Source organism: Triturus cristatus, chromosome 2_1 (genome assembly GCF_964204655.1).
Source record: "Triturus cristatus chromosome 2_1, aTriCri1.1, whole genome shotgun sequence".
Lineage (NCBI taxonomy): Eukaryota > Metazoa > Chordata > Amphibia > Caudata > Salamandridae > Triturus > Triturus cristatus.
The window spans coordinates 674,265,642-674,284,973 of NC_140581.1; the positions used below are offsets into that span (position 1 = coordinate 674,265,642).

The window sequence follows — 19,332 nt, forward strand, 5'->3', positions numbered from 1 at the left end:
GTGGACAACGGGTAGGCGGGTGGGCCAGTGATGAATCCACAGGCAGATACTGTATCCACCAGAAAAAGCGTTACCGAAGGTAAGTAACTTGTTCTTCTGATGGATACATCTGCCAGTGGATTCCTCACCTTGTGAATAGATTCCCACAGCAGTCCCCACTCCCGAAGGAGGGTGTCCACCTTCCTATACCAGAAAGTCTTGCAAGACAGAGCGCGCGAAGTGGCCCTCCCTCCTCATCTCAGAGTCCAAGCAATAATGCTTTGCGAAAGTATGGAGGGAGGCCCAAGTCGCGGCTTTACAAATATCTGCCACAGGAACACCCCGGGCCAAAGCAGATGTAGATGATTTCGCTCTAGTTGAATGAGCTCTAATACCCTCAGGAGGAGTCTTACCAGCCAGGGCGTAGCAAATCTTGATGGCAAGGATGATCCATCTCGATAGCATGCGCTTGTAGTGTTGCGACCCAACCGTAAAACGGAGATACTTCCTGTGCGACTTCAGGATCGGGACATGGAAGTACGCGTCCTGCAAGTCGAGCGACACCATCCAGTCTCCTTGCTGCAACGCTTGAAGAACCTGCGCAAGGGTCAGCATCTTGAATTTCTCCTGTCTCAGTTAAAAGTTCAAGATTCTGAGGTCCAGTATCGGACGCAATCTGCCATCCTTTTTGGGAATCAGGAAATACCGGGAGTAGCATCCCTGACCCCTTTCCTGCTCTGGAACCACCTCTATTGCACCCTTTTGAAGCAAAGCTAGAACCTCCTTCTGCAGGAGAAGCAGATGGTCCTCTGAGCAGTAACCTTGGCAAGGAGGGTAAGGGGGAGGAAACTCCCGAAAGGGAAGGGCGTACCCAGTCTCCACAAGGTTCAAAACCCAAAGGTCTGTTGTAACAGATTTCCAACCCTGCAGAAAGTAGGACACCTGACCCCCCACAGGTCTTACATGATCCGGGATGGGGGATCTTGGGCTGCTTCCCTGAAGCCTCATTGGGAGCAGAGGAGGAGGAAGAAGAGGAGTTGCGTCCAGAACCTCTACGACCCCTTTGTCTCCCTCTATAGGACCTATAGAGGGGATTCCGCTGTTGCTGCTGCTGCTGCGGTTGCTGCTGAGGCTGTCGGAAGGAGCGAAAGGATGATCTTCCGAAACCCCTAAATTTTTTAAAACCAGATCCCTTAGCAGGTGCTTGCAGACCCAAAGACTTAGCCGTTAACCTGCTGTCTTTAATTCTTTGTAGGGAAGAGTCAGCCTTCTCTCCAAATAACCTCTACCCATCAAACGGCAAATCCACTAATGTGGCCTGAAAATCCGTGGAGAATCCAGAGGAACGGAGCCATGCCTGCCTTCTTGTGGCTATGGATGAGCCCATTATCCTCGCCACCGAATCTGCCGTATCGAGCCCTGATTGGATCACCTGTTTGGCAGCAGCCTGAGTGTCTGCAACTACCTCCATGAAGGACGCCTTATCACCCTCAGGCAGCTTAGGGGCTAAAGATTTCATTGAGTCCATTAAGGCATGCACGTAACCACCCAACAAGCACGTGGCATTGGAAGACTTTAGTGCCATACTTCCTGAAGAGAAAGTCTTCTTAGCCGCCTGGTCTACTTTTTTGGACTCTCTATCTGCAGGAGACTGAGGGAAAGCCCCCGAAGAGTGCATTGAGCAGGATGCCTGTACAACCAGGCTCTCTGGAGACGGGTGCTTAGATAGAAAGTCCGGATCCCCAGGCGCCACCCTGTATCTTCTCGCCACCTGTCTGGAAACCGGTGGAGAAGAAAGTGGTTTTCGCCATTCCTCCAAAACAGGCTCCAAAATTGCCTCATTAAAAGGTAGTAAAGGCTCTGTAGTTGAAGTAGGAGAGTGCAGCACCTCCGTCAGCAGGTTAGACTTATATTCTGCAGTAGGTAACTGCAAATCTAACAGTTATGCGGCCTTTTTAATCACTGTATGGTAAGGTGCAAGCTCCTGCAGTGCAGAGGATCTAGCCGAAGTATGTTCCCACTCAGGGGTTGTATCCAGGCCACTAGCCTCTTGTATCCCCTCAAATTCATCAGAGGATGTGTCCACTTCACCTTCCTCTACCTCCGCTCTATACCTTCCTTCTTCCAATACCCTTTGGGCCTCCCTTCTTGATCGAATCCTGGGAGCGTGCGTCGTCGACGTCGTACGCGGTGTCGGTGGAGCCAGAGGAGTTGGAGTCGGCGGCGCCATAGACGGAGTCGGAGGTGCCGGACGCGGCGCCGATGGAGTCGGCAACGGCGTCGAGGAAGGCTCCAAAGCAGGACGATCCAGCCGAAGTTTGGATGGATCCCCAGACGGCGCCGGAAACTGCCACGAAGGCGCCATCGGCAGAAAGGGCATAAAGGGGGCCTGAGCGTAATGCTGCGGCACCCCTAATGTATACGCCATGGGACCCACGGGACCAGTCGGTGCACCGAATGGGAAGGCCGCCCGATTAAAGATTCCATACATTGCATTTAAAAAATGCGAAGAATCAGTACCTGGAGCCGGGAACTGTGGATAAGGTACTGAACCTGTATCCCTCTGCGCAGTACCTGGCAGCGGCGCTGCAGTGTCCTCTACTGGAGCCGTAGAATCTTCAGGCCCGAAGAAGACTCCTTCCTTTGTTCCTGCTCACCATCAGAAACAGGCGACTCCACTGGAGCCGGAGACGACGCCGGAGATGGCGCCGGTGACTGTGCCGGTGATCGCGCTGGAGTCCGCTTCGGCGAAGGAGATCCTCCCGGAAACTTAGAAGGAGAAGGAGAAGGTGACAAGTCCTTACTTCGACGTCGTCGAGGCGAAGCCGATCTCGACCTCCTGTTCTTTGAAGTCCGGCGTCGTGAAGAATGTTTCCTTTTTTTGTGATGTTTCTTCGACTTCGATGACCTCGAAGTCAATGACTCCGGCCTCGACCTTTCCTTCTTCCTCCCTCTCTTCTCCTTTCCGATCTTGGCCATAAACAGCTTAGCCTTCCTTTCCTTCAATGCCTTCGGATTCATCCTCCTACAGCATAACCAATCTTCGACATCGTGGTCGGATGAAAGGCACCACAAGCAGTCCTCATGGGGGTCCGTCATAGACATGTGGCCCCCACATTCCCTACAGGGCTTAAAGCCTGACTTCCTCGTCGAAGACATTACAGATTTCCCTAACAGTAACACCCAACAGCTACAAAGTAACAGGAGAGTACTGGGAAAACGGTTGCGCGTCAACGGCGCGGAAAAAAGGGAACTGACGTCATCACGCCGACGTGGTTCTCTTATGGCTCCGGTGACGTCATATGGAGTCGCGAGCGGAGCTGATGTATTATGACGTCGTCCACGTCGGCGTGGAGTGCTGGGGAAAAAAGTTCCGTGGTATGCTGGCGCAGGGGATATTCACAAGGTGAGGAATCCACTGGCAGATGTATCCATCAGAATATTAGTGTTTGGTGCTTTATTAGATTTTAGGTATTTTTCTGTGTTGAGGAATTGTTGGTGCTATTAAGGCGCTTTTGGGTGAGTAAAGAGAATGATTGAGTCACCTTCTTCCTGTACTTACAAGCATTTGCAATGCAATAGGTCTCGCATTTACGCGAGTTTAAGCTATTGGCATTATAAATGACAATGTCTTTTATTTAGGTTTCAAAAACGAAAACATAAATAAAAGACATTGTCATTTACAATGCCAATAGCTTAAACTCGCGTAAATTGCGAGACCTATTGCATTGCAAATGCTTGTCTTTTGTGCTGTTGTGTGGTTTTGAGTTGTATCAGGATATCAAAAGCTTCCTGTAGCCACTCATATAGATTTTGAACAGAAGTTATTGTTTCCAGATGTGTACTTGATGTTAGTTGTGTTTCTAAGTGTTCCAAATTGAGTTTGTTCCAAGGCTGATAGGTGGATGGATGTAAGGTAGTTTTAGGTGAGTACCTTAGTGTTGTTTTATGTTGGAAAGCAAGCAAGTGGTTGTCTGACCATGTGACTGGAGTTATAGTTTGAAAGGTAACTAGTTCAGTATTAGCAAAAATGACATCTAGGATATGTCCAGCGATGTGTGTGGGTTTGTGGACAATCTGATGCAGGTTCAAGGCGTCTAGGCCAGTGATTATTGTTTTTTGATTGGATCAGATTGGGTTTGTCAAACCAAATGTTGAGGTCACCCAGAATGCATTGGTTGGAGTGTATTGTTATCAGGTTTGAAATGGTGTCTAGAAGTGCGTCTGGGAATGTCGCCTTGCTAGGTGGAGGTCTGTAAAGGAGCAGGAAGTTACAGGATGAAGAAGGTGTAGTATTGCATCTTGTTAGAAGAGCCTCACAATTCTTTATGGAGATGTCATCAACTTTAGTGATATGTAATGTTTGCCTGAACAGAACAGCTAGACCACCTCCTTTTTTGCCTATACGATTTTGGGTGATCATTTGATAGCCTAGAGGAATGGCTTGTTGCAGGACTGGAGCCATATCATCATCCAACCATGATTCAGTTTTGAATAGTATGTCTGGTTCTGCATCTGTGAGAAGGTCGTAGGTGTGATGTTTGTTTTTAGAGAGGGATCGAGCATTTATTAGTAGACAGTTTTACAGAATGGCCTTTGGTGATAGTGAGACTTTGTTTTGTAGAAGAGTGATCAGTATTGTGTGGGTTTGTAGCAGGTGTGTTTTTAGTGCTGGCATTAGCTGTATTAGTATATCAATCGTGTAGCTGTTCTGTATCATGTTCCTCACCCAGCATGCTAAGAAGGCATTTTGATGGGTCTGCGTGTGTATGTGGTGGAGATGGTGTTTGAGAGTGAGTTGGTGTGCTGTGTTGTTTTCGTGGTGTAACATTGTTGTGCAGTAGACATGGGGAAGCGAAGTTGTGAGGTGTGGCATGTCGCTTATATTGTTTGTGTGTGTTTATGGAGGAAGGTGTAGGAGTCAGGGGTGGTGGTGCAGCATGTGGGTCATGTAGTAAGGTTCTAAATTGTCCAATGGATTAGAGGCGGTTAGAAGAGAGTTGCCGTGTTGTTGTATCTGTGTTAGGTGTGGTGGAAGAGAGAAAGCTTGGCATTGGAGTTTGTTCCTTTGTGTGGTTTGAAAGGTGGGTGCATGTTTGTATTTTGTGATGGTCAGCATTTTGAGGTGTTGCGCTTTGAAGATCTTGTTGTGCTGGTGTGTGTGATATGTTTTGTTTTTGAGGAATAGTGAAAAGGGGTGCTGGTGTTTTTGTTTCATGCAATGGATTTGGTTGTATAGTATTGTTTGTAAGAGGAGGTTGTAAGGTAGAGGGGGTGGTGATGTGTTTATGAATAGAGTGTATGTTGTGTGTCGGAGGTAATGAAGTAGAGGTAAGAGTGTTTGTCTTAGACCGGTTTGTTGCAAGAGTTCAAAAGTGTGGTGGTGTGCAGTGTGTGTGTTGTGCGTTAGTGTTATTATGGTAGAAGGGAGAGGAGGGTGTTGGTTGGACAATTGATGGAATGATGAATAGTGATAAAAGGTGGTCTGTTAGGTGTAATTAGAGCAGGGAGCGTGTGTCTGGATGGGATGTAGTTATGTATGGTGTTGAATGGGGTTGTGTGAGTGATGAGTGGATTGGTTAGTGGTATAGGATAGAGTTGTGTACTGTTTGTAGGTGATGGTGGGTATGCGTGGTAGTTGGGATAGAAGGGTGTATAGATGTGGTTTGGTTGGGTTTGTAGTGCATGCTGGTACATTGATCTGTGCATAGGGTTGTGTGTGGTGTACATTTTGTGTTAATGTGTTACTATGCTTGTGGATGGTGTGGGGTGGCTATTACTGAATGCAAACATAGGCAGCATTTCTGGCCCTGATCCTGACCAGTCTCGAACAGGCTCAAACAGGCAATTGCCCTTGTCCTCTCCGCCCTTAGCCTTGACCCCTGGCTGAGATGCCCTAAGCCTCTGCCTTTTATAGCCCTAGAAATCAGGTGTCCCCATCAGCCAATGGGAACCCTAGCCCTAACCCTATCCAATCACAACACTAGCCCTAAAATCTATAACCAATAGGAGACCAGGACCTCATCAAGCCAGCCAAACTTAGCCCTAGTCCAAGCACCCTATAACTTTCAAAAACCCTGATCTCTACTTCCAATAGAGGCCCTAGCCCAACCCGTAGTCCCAACCCTGCACGGATTGAGTCACAGACCAAGAAACCAATGAGAACCCTCAAATACCCAACCAATGAGGACACTAACCCTAATCTAATAGAAACACCAGATACAAACACCAATCAGTGTACACATGTACCAACCACTAGCAGATTATATAAGGTCCCAGTGACCTCAGACAAGGTTTGCTGGCCAGGAGTTGTGAGCTGCTTCTCTTGTTCAGAAATCTCCTAGGAGACAGACAGGCTCAATCCACAGTTTGGACTTCTGCAGGTAAGAGCCTAACTAACTTGTCCTCTGACAATAGTGTTTGTATAAAACTGTACTCCCTCACATGGCCAAAACATGAAGTGCCCAGTCCCTATTAAACACAGTTTAAACAGCTCACAGAAATATTACTGCTGCCTCAGAGCACCCTCTGATGTAGAATATCCTTGTTGATGGGAGGTGAAAGGGGGGGCTGGTTCCACTGACTTGTTAACGCAAAATTGTGGCTGGGGGTGCACTGCTTAACATACAGGTCTTAGCACAGAGTCAAGGGAAAATTTGGAGGGAAAAACTGATAGTCACCGGGAATGAGAGGGAAAAACAACAGAGTTTGGACTGCAAATCCCACAATTCAACACATTAAATGGAAGCAATCATGGGCAGGAAAAACCACAAGTTTAAACACAAAACAGGTGATAAAATATGCAATCACGGGCAGGTTAAAACTACAATTTTTAACTGTAACAACCACAGGCAAAGACAGTAATCACAGATAGGGGAAATTGTTTTTTTACTTTTTTAGGAAAGAGAGAGCACTAGTCTGCCTCCTTACCACTTCCTGGACTCTGCTCACTGCAATCTGGGGCACAGGTAGGCTGCAACTCACACGATGGAGGAGAATCTTGTATAATTCTAAATTTGCTGGATTTACCATAAAATCCTTCATCTGCTGCATAATCTTTTAAATTCCACAAACAGATTATGCAGCTCAAATATGTAATGCAATACAGCTCCTATCAATCAGGAACTGGCCACATGTCACTTGTTAATTGTATTCATGTATTAAATCAGCCAAAATGCCTTAAATTGGTGTTAGTTTTATTCATGTACTGGGAACACTTGATTACCAGCGGGGGATGAGTTTTTATGTTCTGTCAAGGAAGAAAAACTTTGTATTTGCAACTAGGTCTAAAAAAATGAACAATTCTTTGTACTGATAAATGTATTGGCATTGCAGCGAAACTATATTGGCGTTGCTGATGTTAAAATGGCGAGACCTATTGGCTATGCCAATGCTTGTTTTCGGTTTCCACCGCTGCTCAAGTCTATTCGGGTTGCCACTTGCTGATTTGATGCATGAATCCCCAAACTTCCCGGACCCCACTACCCCGGCCCCTAGTCCTCAAAAAAAAGTAGTTTTAGTTGCACATGCACATGCCACAATCCCTTCAGAATGAGGCACGGCGTCTCATTTTCGCTGCCCTTTAGGGTTGCGCGAGTAACTTAGATGTCTCGTTTTTTTACTACTTCAGAGCACGCTTTTGCTCATGGTGGCAAGTTCCCTTTGTTCCTCAATTAAGCAGGAGTCACAGATGTGTGAAAAGTAGGCCGTGGGTTGAAGGGTGCGTGCCCTCTACTTGCGCAAATTGAAAGTGACGGACACCTTGCTCTGCCACTAATTTGCTTCCACGTTAAAAAGGCCTCTGGAGGGCCTAATTGGTTTGAAAAAGTTTCTGCCTGGCTCCGTCTCCTGGGACTGTTGGAGTTATTTGTGGGGTAAATGGTTAATTGCAGCACATCCGTGAAGTACAGCACGGAGAGGCCCGCTCCCCCTCCGTTCGAGAATAGCGCCAGGCTGACAGAAGTCACGGGGGTCAACCCCACTGAAATGAGGCGAAATCGGTGCCCCATTCTTCTGAGCACAACTCTCCTTTGTGTGCGCCCACTATAGAGGTGTTCTGCGTGCCTTTGAGGTCTAATCAGACCCGCTGCAGTAATCACTCAAAAAACCCAATTAGCGAAGAATGTCGCCACTGAGTCTTCACTTTAATTTCAGATGAAATAGCCCTACCCCTAAAAACTGCGCACCCGGAAATGTTCATCTACTGTTTATTTTCTTAATTTAAAGCAGAAAGTGGCTTCTTATATTTTTTCTTTTACTGATGAGCTGTAGGTTCCCTAACTATATAACGTCTGGCCTGGTCAGCGCTATATAAAGGCAATTTCAGTTTGTGCCGGTTGCTGCCTTTTTTTCGCGTGCGCCCGCACCTCAGTTTCAAATTCGCCACATTACTGCCCAACAGAAGTAGTAGGTTTGTTCACTAATTTGTACACACAACTGCTACATCAGGAGCAGAGCTGCCCGATATTTTTTGTGCGCACTATAACACATCCCCCTCCCCGCCCACTCCAAGCATATCAGCAGGTTTCATACCTAGCCGACATACATGGCAGCCTAGACTAGGACCATTATAAACAATAGATTTTTCAAGCTATATGCAAACCTCAGATTTTCCTTTTATTTTTGTTTAGGAGTACCTATATCGCTGCAGCCTCCCATTACGGGATGTACCTGACGAGACTACATTAACGAGCTAGCTATGTATTCTCAATGTTTATCAATTTTTATTGAAATTAAAACTGTTTGATGTCGGCTACTCAAAAAAACAAGCACAAGAGCGCGCGCCTCGCGTGGCAGCAGGGGGAGGGGAGAGAGGAGGGGGCCTGCGCGATTCCCTTGCGGGAGCGAGCAGCAAGGCGCGATAATTGATAACATATGGCGCCAGCTGCTCACTCCCGCAAGTGAATCGCCAGACGTGCACGCGTTGCCATTGGAAGCAATGCAACGCGTGCACGTTTGTGCCGGGAAAGCTGTGCCGATTGCTAAAGGTCTCTTTCCTACGCAGCGCAAGCGCGCTGCGTAGGTGAGACCTAAAAAGCAATACACATCTGTCCCACATGTCTGTTTCTTGTAGAAAACGAGTGTTTATAAAACAGCGACTTGAGCATAAAATAAAGACTGAGCTATGAGAGTCACGATTTGAAACGGGTTTGGCATGCACAGGATTTGAGGACACCATTTATTGCAGAGAGTGTTTACATGCAGGGCCGTGTTCCACCCAGTGCAAAACTGTGTTACGTTTTACACAAACTACTTTACTGAGGCAGGTAGAGAGCACAGAATGTAATAAAATGGTGTTTCAGAAAGTCCATTAAAGACCAGATTATTAAATGAATATCATCTTCTGTGGCAACTGCTGAATGTTTATAGTTTTCTTTCTTAAAGAACACATGAATATTTTAAGTATGTGGATCCACCGTGTACTAATAACAAAATGAGTTGAGATGTCATAACAGCTGGATAATAATATCAAAGAATGTGTAGTGAACTTTAATTTAATTGCACACGAGCACACGAATTGCGTTTTCTTTTTATAAGAATTACCAAGCTGAATAATTTTTACCGCACCTGCGAATAATTACTTTGACTCTTGATACAGACAACTGTTAAATGAGGTTAGAAAGTATGACATAGTTTTAGGTCAGGAGTCAAGACGGTACAGAAAAACAGCTTGCAGGGATGAGACAGGATGCACAGTTTGTAAATATCTGGGAAGCCAAAGAGCGATTTGTATTAAATCCTCCATAGAGCAGGAGCCATTAAGTGGTTAATGATATGTTAACTTTGGTTTTTTTAATGTTTCTTGGGTTCAAAACATTAATTCAAATTAGAATAACCACAGTATGCAACCACAGTATGCTCTTTATGGTTGCAAGACTTCAACATTTTGCATGTATGGTTTGGTATTGCTAAAGCACAAACTTAGCTGACTACATGGGGAGGAGTGCAGGGGAAGGAGGTAAAGTTAGTGGACGGAGTGAGAATTCAGCTCACTTGAGATAAAATTCTTGAACTGGTGACTTTTTAATTTCTTCCTGTATTGTAAAAAGGTTGCTGTTATTCTGATGTCGCAGGAGATGTTGTTCAGATCCTTGGCATATAAACTGAGAAGGGTTTTCTTGTTTTCTCTTTCCTGCAGTGTTTAGTCTCTAATCTGGTGATGTCGGAGCTTCTCATATGGCGTGAACTATAGATATTGTTAGTTTGCTAGCTAGGTAGACAATGAGTTTGCTGTAGAGGGCCTTGACATTGTGTCACTGGAAGCAGTCCGCTACGTGAGGCATATTGCGATATAGTAGATTTGAAGAGGGACTCCGCTTCATGCTACTACATTTCTAGGGGTGGGCGGAATTTGCGGAATTAACCTTCGCAAATTATCGCGAGAATGTTTAAAATTATCGCAAACAAGCAGAAATATCGCGAAGATGCGGAAGTTTTTTTCCGGCATGTTCGCGCGATTTTCTGCATGGTTGCGGGTCGCCAACTTACCCATGTGGCTGCTTGCGGGCGCGGCCATCTTGTTTTGAGTTGTTCTCGCGGTGCATGATCGCGAGAAGAAAGACGTGATCGCGCGACGCATGACGTCACTGCGGGCGCGAACTGTCGCGAGACAGCGCAAATGGCTAAAAACAATACAACATCTCATGGAGAACGCGACCGGATCAAGAAAACTTGTCGGCGAACGCAGGGATTCAGGTAAGGCGATCGCGCGCGCGCGAGAATGTATCATTTTACAGCGCGAGCAAGAAACAAATTATCGCCAAGCTGCGGAAACCGGAATTTTTGACATTTTCGCGCTCTCCGCGGAACGCAAAAATGTCAAAATATCGCAATTTCCGCGAACGGAACGAAATTTTTGCCCAGGCCTATACATTTCCCATTAATCCGTGGACGTCAGACGTATCACGTGATCCACACACACAAGAGGCCTGCAACGTGTATTACGCGTTGGGGGCGTACTCTTTCCCCCGTGTTAATTATGACGGCCGGCACGGACAGGCTGTACCCTCGCCCTGACTCCAGGAAGGACTAAGATACCCTGTGACCGGTAAGATCCAACTTGCGGGATATACTCGCTCGTTTCTCCTTCTCTTTGTACCTGGTGCAATACCCATACGGTTTTTCACCCACCTGTGGGGGAGCGGTTATATCGTAGGTTTATTTATCTAATCCCGGACAGTAACTTTGCACGATACCTTTTGTGTAAAAATCACGGAGGGCTTAAACATGCACCCGTTTGCTCCCCACCCAGAGAGCTCACACCCCATCTTAGCGACATGTTGCATGCTCGTCCCTGGACAGGGAGACAACAAAGTTTCTCACCGTAGGGACCCTCTGTATTAATAGGCAGCAGTCCCGCTCTCTCTAATACGCTATTATAATCTCTTTAGAGGGGTAGGATCACTTGACTGCCCATACTACTGCTGTTTTGCCACCATGGAAGCTTCCCAATAATGATTTAGGTATCAGACTTGGCATCTCTGCTGTTGATGATATCAACTCAGTTCTGTTGCGACGTCACAACAATGGACAGATAGGCACAGCGTTTTATCTACCTGGCAGGTAGCAACACATCTTTAATGCCACGGCAAGCTAGTTTTGTTTGATAGACACTAGTCGTAGCACCTAACAATGCTGATAGTCATGAGGTAGTTCACAGACAGGTGATGCTAAACCTATGCCATAAATATGAATGACTCAACAGAGAACCAGCCAGGTCCTAGTGCTTATCATGATTTCCTTTCCAGTGGGGCGCTCCTGGATGTACCTAGTGGCTTGAGGGTAGATACAACTGACTCCTTGAGGAGGTAAGGTATCCATCACATAGTATAGTAGAGACCTGTAAGGATGAATCAGTACTTTTGAATGGATATATGTTTGACTGCACACCATGAAGTCTTGGACAAATGGAACTGACAACAGTTAAATCACTAGATAGATAATTGTGCAACCCTTTAAACTGAACAAACATTGTGTAACAAAGATACGTTTATTTGTTGTTTTCTCTCCTTTCGCTTTATTTCCACAGAACAACGGTGGACCCTTCCATATATTCGGGCCAACTACCTGGCTTTTTTGATCCCTGACGGGCCAGTATAAAGAATATTTATTTGTATTTTTTAAGAGCACATTTCACAGAGTGACTCCAACATCAAAGGTCCTGATGAATTCTCTGGAACCCCTTTTGGGGTCCACGTACAGGCAGAAACATGTTGACCACCAAGAGGGGAATATTTGTTTGAAAACCCCAGTAGTCTTTTAAATCCTACTCCCTTGGACCTACTGAATAAAAAGATTTTGGCCCTCCAGAAGTAGTTTTAACTTATACAACTCATTACAAATTCTAAATGCACTCTCTCTCACTGACTCCACCGCTCATCAAAAAAACACCTCTGCTCCTCCCACTTTGGGAGTTGTAGCCCACACCACGGACCTTGCAGTCCGAGTGTGAGGAGGGGACCCAATGATGAAGCATGTCACCCTAGGGTGAGTGAAGGTTCTCGTCCTTAAAAAGGACTCCTTCCAGAGAAACAGCATTACCACTTCACACACCAACTTATTGTTTCTGACAGGGCATATCTTTAGGAAGGACATTAGCCTTTAGCCCTTTTAAGATTACTACACCAGACGTAATTACGTGTGAATTTAATTTAAAAGTGGGATTAGTACGTAACTGGTTAGGCCGATACCATGATACCCAGTGTGAATACTACTTAGGATTTCTTTAGCCCCTTGATGAAACATGCTTCTGCATGAGGGATGCTTTTCAGAAGAACAAGGATGGCCTCTGGAATGCCACTGAGCAGGGTGTTGCCTCCATCTAAGTGGGAGAGGACTATAGCTAGAGCTGTCATTCTGAAATCTTCTTTTCCAAGAAAGGGTTTTAATTTTTTCAGGGGACAGAGTTGGATTCAGGCTGTTTTAGTTAATGTGTAAGAGGTTTGAGTCAAAGGTGATTTCAAGGAATTTGGCCTATTCGGTAAGTGGGGCTGTGACGTCCAATAGATTTAAGAAGGTGACCCATGACTAAATCCAAGAAAGATAGGCGTTTTTACAAACAGGAGAAATTCGGTATTTGTGAGGTTTAGTATCGGGTAATTTGTTGACATTCAGGGGGCTGGATGCTTTAGCGGTATGCTTTGCCTCTCGACATGTCATTGGTTGAGGAGATATTGAGCCAGAGTTCAGTGTTGTCAGCAAACTGGTGGATTTGGATGTGGCTGTCAGCAAGGTTGGCTCCCAAAGTTTCCATACAAAGGTCGAAAATGATGGGTGACAGGAAAGAGTCCCGGGACTCCACAGATGACGGCAAGTCCATGCACATTTTCAGGATGTGAATCAATGCTGGACAGTTGATGATGTTGAAAGCTATGGATAGGTTAAGCACGACCAGGATGCAAAGATAAATTTAGTAATTGAAGAAGACAATGTCATTGACTACTTGGAGTGGGCCAGTTTCAATACTGCAGCATGGTCTAAAGCCTCATTGACAGTCCTGAAGTAAGTTAATGTGCTCCTGTAGCTAGGTGGTGACTGCATTCTCAATGATTTTTTCCAACACATGGAAGGTGGATTATAGTATGGAAGATAGCGAGGTCAGATGGATCTAGTGTAGCTTTTTTCAGCATGGGCAGGACGTGTCACAGAGAAAAATCCTAAAAATCAGATCTGGCTCCCCCTTCGACCCTTGCCCCCCCTATGTTCTCCACACAATGGTGGAGATCGTAAACCCCATAATCAACAATATTATTAGCTCTTCACTTTCCCTAGGAGTAGTCCCTGAGGAATGGAAACTGGCAGCGGTAAGACCCCTACAAAAAAAAACATCACCAGACCCCACCATCCTCACTAATCTACGACCAATCTCCCTGCTCCCTACCTTTTGTAAACTCACAGAAAAGGAAGTAAACCAATAGCTCACCACCTTTTTAGAGGTAAATAATATCTGGCACCCAAACCAAGCTGGCTTCAGAGCAAAACACTCTACGGAATCAGCTTTAATATTTTCCTTGGAAACACTCAGAGCAGCGCTAGACCAGGGCAAAAAAGCAGTCCTTATACTTTTAGACCTGTCCGCGGCTTTCGACACGGTGTCCCACACCATCTTGATAGATCGACTAGCCACGGCAGGGATAACTGCAAAGGTACTGAGCTGGCTGAAAAGCTTTCTAACAAACAGACGACAAGTGGTCACCCTGGGCCAGTTCAGATCAGAAGAGATCCCACTAAATTCAGGTGTACCTCAGGGCTCATGCCTGAGCCCGACACTCTTTAATGTATATATGGCCCCCCTGATTACCCTCATATCATCCTTCGGCATAGCTACCATCTCATATGCGGATGACACACAACTCATCCTAGTGATGGAGGGTGAAACCAGCGAAGCAGAAGTCAGTCTCAAAAACTGCCTAAAGGCCATTTTCCATTGGATGAGTACGAATCACCTTAAATGTAATTCAGGGAAGACTGAGATCCTACTTTTGGAAAAGATAATTCTTTTAACCCAACACTATAGTGGCCAGAAGACGCTACCGTCCCCCCAAACACAGCCAACGCAGTACGAAACTTGGGGATTAAATGTGACCCTTCCCTGAGCTTCCAACAACAAGCAATCGCCGTGGCAGGCACATGCTTCGGCATAATAAAAGGGCTCAGGAAATTTTTCGACCTAATCCCTCTTGCAGCGAGGAAGATGGTGGCTGTAGCCCTCATTACCTCCCGCATCGACTACTGCAACAGCATATACGCAGGAACAAATAGGACAGTCTGCCATAAACTACAAATGGTGCAGCATGCAGCGGCCAGACTAGTGTTGGGATGGAAGAGAAGGACCTCAGCCTCAACAGCTATGAGCACCCTGCACTGGCTGCCAATTTATAAAAGGGTGCTGTTTAAAATCCTGCTGATCACCTTTAGGGCATTTAATAAAACAGGACCCAAATACATCGAAAACATGTTCCAACGCTACGTCCCCTCCCGATGTCTGAGGTCCCAAAGTGAGAATCTCCTTACCATCCCCAAGTTTAGACTCAAAACCAGAGGAGGCAAAGCCCTGGCAGTTTTGGGGTCCAAAGCCTGGAATTCACTGCCGCTCCCACTCCGACATATCCCTACAGAAACCATTTTTAGAAGGACCCTTAAAACCTGGATCTACACCCTATCCGCGGTACAATGCAAAAACATGATATAACACTCCAACCATGATAGACCACAAGAACAAAGTCACCTGGTTCTTTTACACTCAGAAGCGCTAAGATGCTCCGTGGAGTGTAACCCGCGCTATACAAACACCACCTACATTACATTACATTACATTCTCAATGATTTTTTCCAACACATGGAAGGTGGATTATAGTATGGAAGATAGCGAGGTCAGATGGATCTAGTGTAGCTTTTTTCAGCATGGGCAGGACGTGTCCAGTCTGGAGAACTTCTGGGATGGTGCCCTGGGTTAGCGAGGTGTTGATAATGTGGAGAAACACTTTAAAATATTAGTGCTGTGTCGGCAGAGCAGATGTTCGCTAAAATGTTTTTTTGCTTCCTTGTCCTAACTCCTATCGCACTACCCCCGGCTGAGGGGTGGTAACAAGCCATCATTAAAATTCCATTGTTTTTTATCTGATTATTTTAAGAGGTACTGGTTTTAAAGAATTACCAATGCTTTAATAGTTTTTTCAGTATACCTCCAGTCAGCCAGGTACTGTTAACAAATATATACAAATACATTCACAACTTTCTAGGGTATTTACAATGGTTAATTTAAAGCAAGATAAAAAAAATGCCTGTACAAGTTTGCTTGGTCAAAATAGCATACACTTTGCAGTCATGTATATCTGCAATACTATAAAAGAAAACGGCTTTAGCAATTTTATCAGTTCCAAGCATTGACGACTGAAAAACGCGGACAAATTATTCTTGACAGTGCAAAGGAATTAAAAAAAAATACTTTGCAATTAGTATTGCTTCGGAAAGAGGAAGTATATACTTACAGATAACCACTAAATTCTTCTGATGGCTTCCTCCAAACTGTTACATCGCTCTAAAAATAGGACAATGGGAGATTAAAATGTGATAATCACACGTTGCTAACTCTACATTTGGGAGAACACAGGGTACGTATTTAGCCACAACAAGCTCACGCCCATTGAAAGAACAAGTACTAAAACAAAATACTTTTATACAGCCTAATAAAGGGCACTATTTGTTAAAATACTGACCCAATAGTACCTTTAATGAGATCACTTTCCATTGTGTCTATGTGCACACGTCTTTTTAAGGCAAGGTGCAGCAGCGAGAAAACCAGTCCACACGAGGCCACATCTTGTTGAATTGGGTCTCGTTAGGTTCGTATTTACTATTTTCCAAGAAGCTCACGTCTAGTGATACCTCGCACTTTATACTTAGGCCCGAGATAACAAAACGCCCGGTGTTCTGATAAGAAGCAGCACAGACTGCATTGTTATTTTTCTCAAGCACTATTATGGACGAAGGTCCAAAGGAGAAACTTTCCCATAACACCAATGATGATTTTTTTTTTCTCCACAGGAATGTAAAATAAATCTGAGGAAAACTGAATATGAATGTTTTTAGTTAATTAGTGCACCAACTGATGAAGTATGTGAACAAAGTTTGCTGGTAGAACAAAAGTTAATGTTGAATGTTCCTAAGTCTGAACATGTCTCCAAACTAACAACAAGCACTTGCAAAGCCAATAGGTCTCACATTTGTTATCTATTAGATTTGCCAGTGGTTGTTAGCCCCGCTGCACAGATAGCATCAGCGTCATGCTGCGCAGCATGGTTAAAGTTGGTTAAAGTAAAAAAATAAAAATAAAGGCACAAGCCTTTGACGTGGCCGCCCATGTCATTTTGCAGGTAAGTGCATGCATACAAAATGACTCGGGTGCTTTTTTATTCCTTTTAGTTATCGATCCAAGTTGAAAATGTAACTAAAAAGAAAAAAAACATGAAAGTAGCAGGAAAGGATGGCACAGGTTCAAGTAAAGTAACACAGTGTGTGTGTGGGGGGAAGCATTGATGGGGCGAAGCACATGGCCGAGGACAATAGGGAAGAAGGCAGGGAGAATCAGCTAGGCAACAGACAACAACACAGAGCACGGGGAAAAGTGTACTTGAGGGAGAAAGCTCGATCTAACACGCACTCTAATATGGTGATTCACACAAAAGAAAATAGTGTTGAAAACCAAGCAGCGATGCCAGCAATCAAATAGATTATAAAGTCACAGTGCTCCATGGAAGAGACAAACACAAAATTGAAAAAGTGCGACATGAATAAGAAGCTATGCAAACAAATGATGGATGGAATGCTGAATATATCATACATTTACTCCCAGTGAAAAGATCTGGATTAAATCCATCATTCTTTTGCTCACCATGCCACCCCAGTTTATACCTATCAATATGCAAATCAGTCTTGACCCTGCTCCTCAACAGTCCAGCCCCTAACAACCAAGCCAGGTCCTCCCTGGACAGGGAAAAAGCATCCTGGGACTGGTTTCGGGGTATTACCCCTCATCATACTGAATAAAAAATAGGCAAAAGGGAGTGACAAATGGTAAGCAATAGGCAGGCTCCAAGCTCTCTGTTCTTCTTAAGCCACAATATGCCTCACAACAGACAGTAGTCTCAACCTAAAAACAGACTTTCTTTTAACTTCGCAAAAACCAAAGGAAATGATGGACGGAGTGTTGAACATTGCAAGCACTCACCCCCAGTCAACTGATCTGGGTTTAATCCATCATCGTTCTTTAGCCCACTCTGCCACCCCAGTTCAGACATGGCCATATACAAATCAGTCTGACCCTGTGCCTCATGGGAACAGTCCAGCCCGAACTACCAAGCCATGTCTTCCCTGGACCGGAAACAAGCTTCCTAGGACCGGTTTCTGGCATTTCAGCCATCTTCAGCCAGGCTTGCTTGAATCCAGTGGCAAAGTGAGCAAGGGACTCACGTCTGAGCATACCCTGCCAATTTATGGCGAACAAAGCAAAAACCAAAGGAAATGATGGACGGAGTGTTGAACAGAAACTTGTTTCTGGTCCAGGGAAAACATGGCTTGGTAGTTCGGGCTGGACTGTTCTCATGAGGCACAGGGTCAGACTGATTTGCATATGGCCATGTCTGAACTGGGGTTGCAGAGTGGGCTAAAGAACGGTGATGGATTAAACCCAGATCAGTTGACTGGGGGTGAGTGCTTGCAATGTTCAACACTCCGTCCATCATTTCCTTTGGTTTTTGCTTTGTTCGCCATAAGTTGGCAGGGTATGCTCAGACGTGAGTCCCTTGCTCACTTTGCCACTGGATTCAAGCAAGCCTGGCTGAAGACGGCTGAAATGCCAGAAACCGGTCCTAGGAAGCTTGTTTCCGGTCCAGGGAAGACATGGCTTGGCAGTTCGGGCTGGACTGTTCCCATGAGGCACAGGGTCAGACTGATTTGCATATGGCCATGTCTGAACAGGGGTGGCAGAGTGGGCTAAAGAACGGTGATGGATTAAACCCAGATCAGTTGACTGGGGGTGAGTGCTTGCAATGTTCAACACTCCGTCCATCATTTCCTTTGGTTTTTGCTTTGTTGGCCATAAGTTGGCAGGGTATGCTCAGACGTGAGTCCCTTGCTCACTTTGCCACTGGATTTAAGCAAGCCTGGCTGAAGACGGCTGAAATGCCAGAAACCGGTCCTAGGAAGCTTGTTTCCGGTCCAGGGAAGACATGCCTTGGCAGTTCGGGCTGGACTGTTCCCATGAGGCACAGGGTCAGACTGATTTGCATATGTCCATGTCTTAACTGGGGTGGCAGAGTGGGCTAAAGAACGGTGATGGATTAAACCCAGATCAGTTGACTGGGGTGAGTGCTTGCAATGTTCAACACTCCGTCCATCATTTCCTTTGGTTTTTGCTTTGTTCGCCATAAGTTGGCAGGGTATGCACAGACGTGAGTCCCTTGCTCACTTTGCCACTGGGTTCAAGCAAGCCTGGCTGAAAACGGCTGAAATGCCAGAAACCGGTCCTAGGAAGCTTGTTTCCGGTCCAGGGAAGACATGGCTTGGTAGTTCGGGCTGGACTGTTCACATGAGGCACAGGGTCAGACTGATTTGCATATGGCCATGTCTGAACTGGGGTGGCAGAGTGGGCTAAAGAACGGTGATGGATTAAACCCAGATTAGTTGACTGGGGGTGAGTGCTTGCAATGTTCAACACTCCGTCCATCATTTCCTTTGGTTTTTGCTTTCTTTTAACTTCACCTACTGAGAAACCTGAAAACTTTTATTCTGTTACCAACTTCAGGCCAGAACTGCAATCTCTAGTGTTCTCTCACCTGGACTGAGGAAATTTTG

General features: G+C 45.5%; 1 protein-coding gene across 1 annotated transcript in view; it reads right to left on the bottom strand.

The window, feature by feature from the left end:
- The window catches only part of STARD4 (StAR related lipid transfer domain containing 4), a 194,730-nt gene that overhangs the window by 101,077 nt on the left and 74,321 nt on the right, over positions 1-19,332 (bottom strand). The window contains exon 3 of the mRNA XM_085632592.1: positions 15,969-16,018. Coding sequence (XP_085488718.1) covers positions 15,969-16,018 — 50 coding nt within the window. The remainder of the gene's footprint in view (positions 1-15,968; positions 16,019-19,332) is intronic.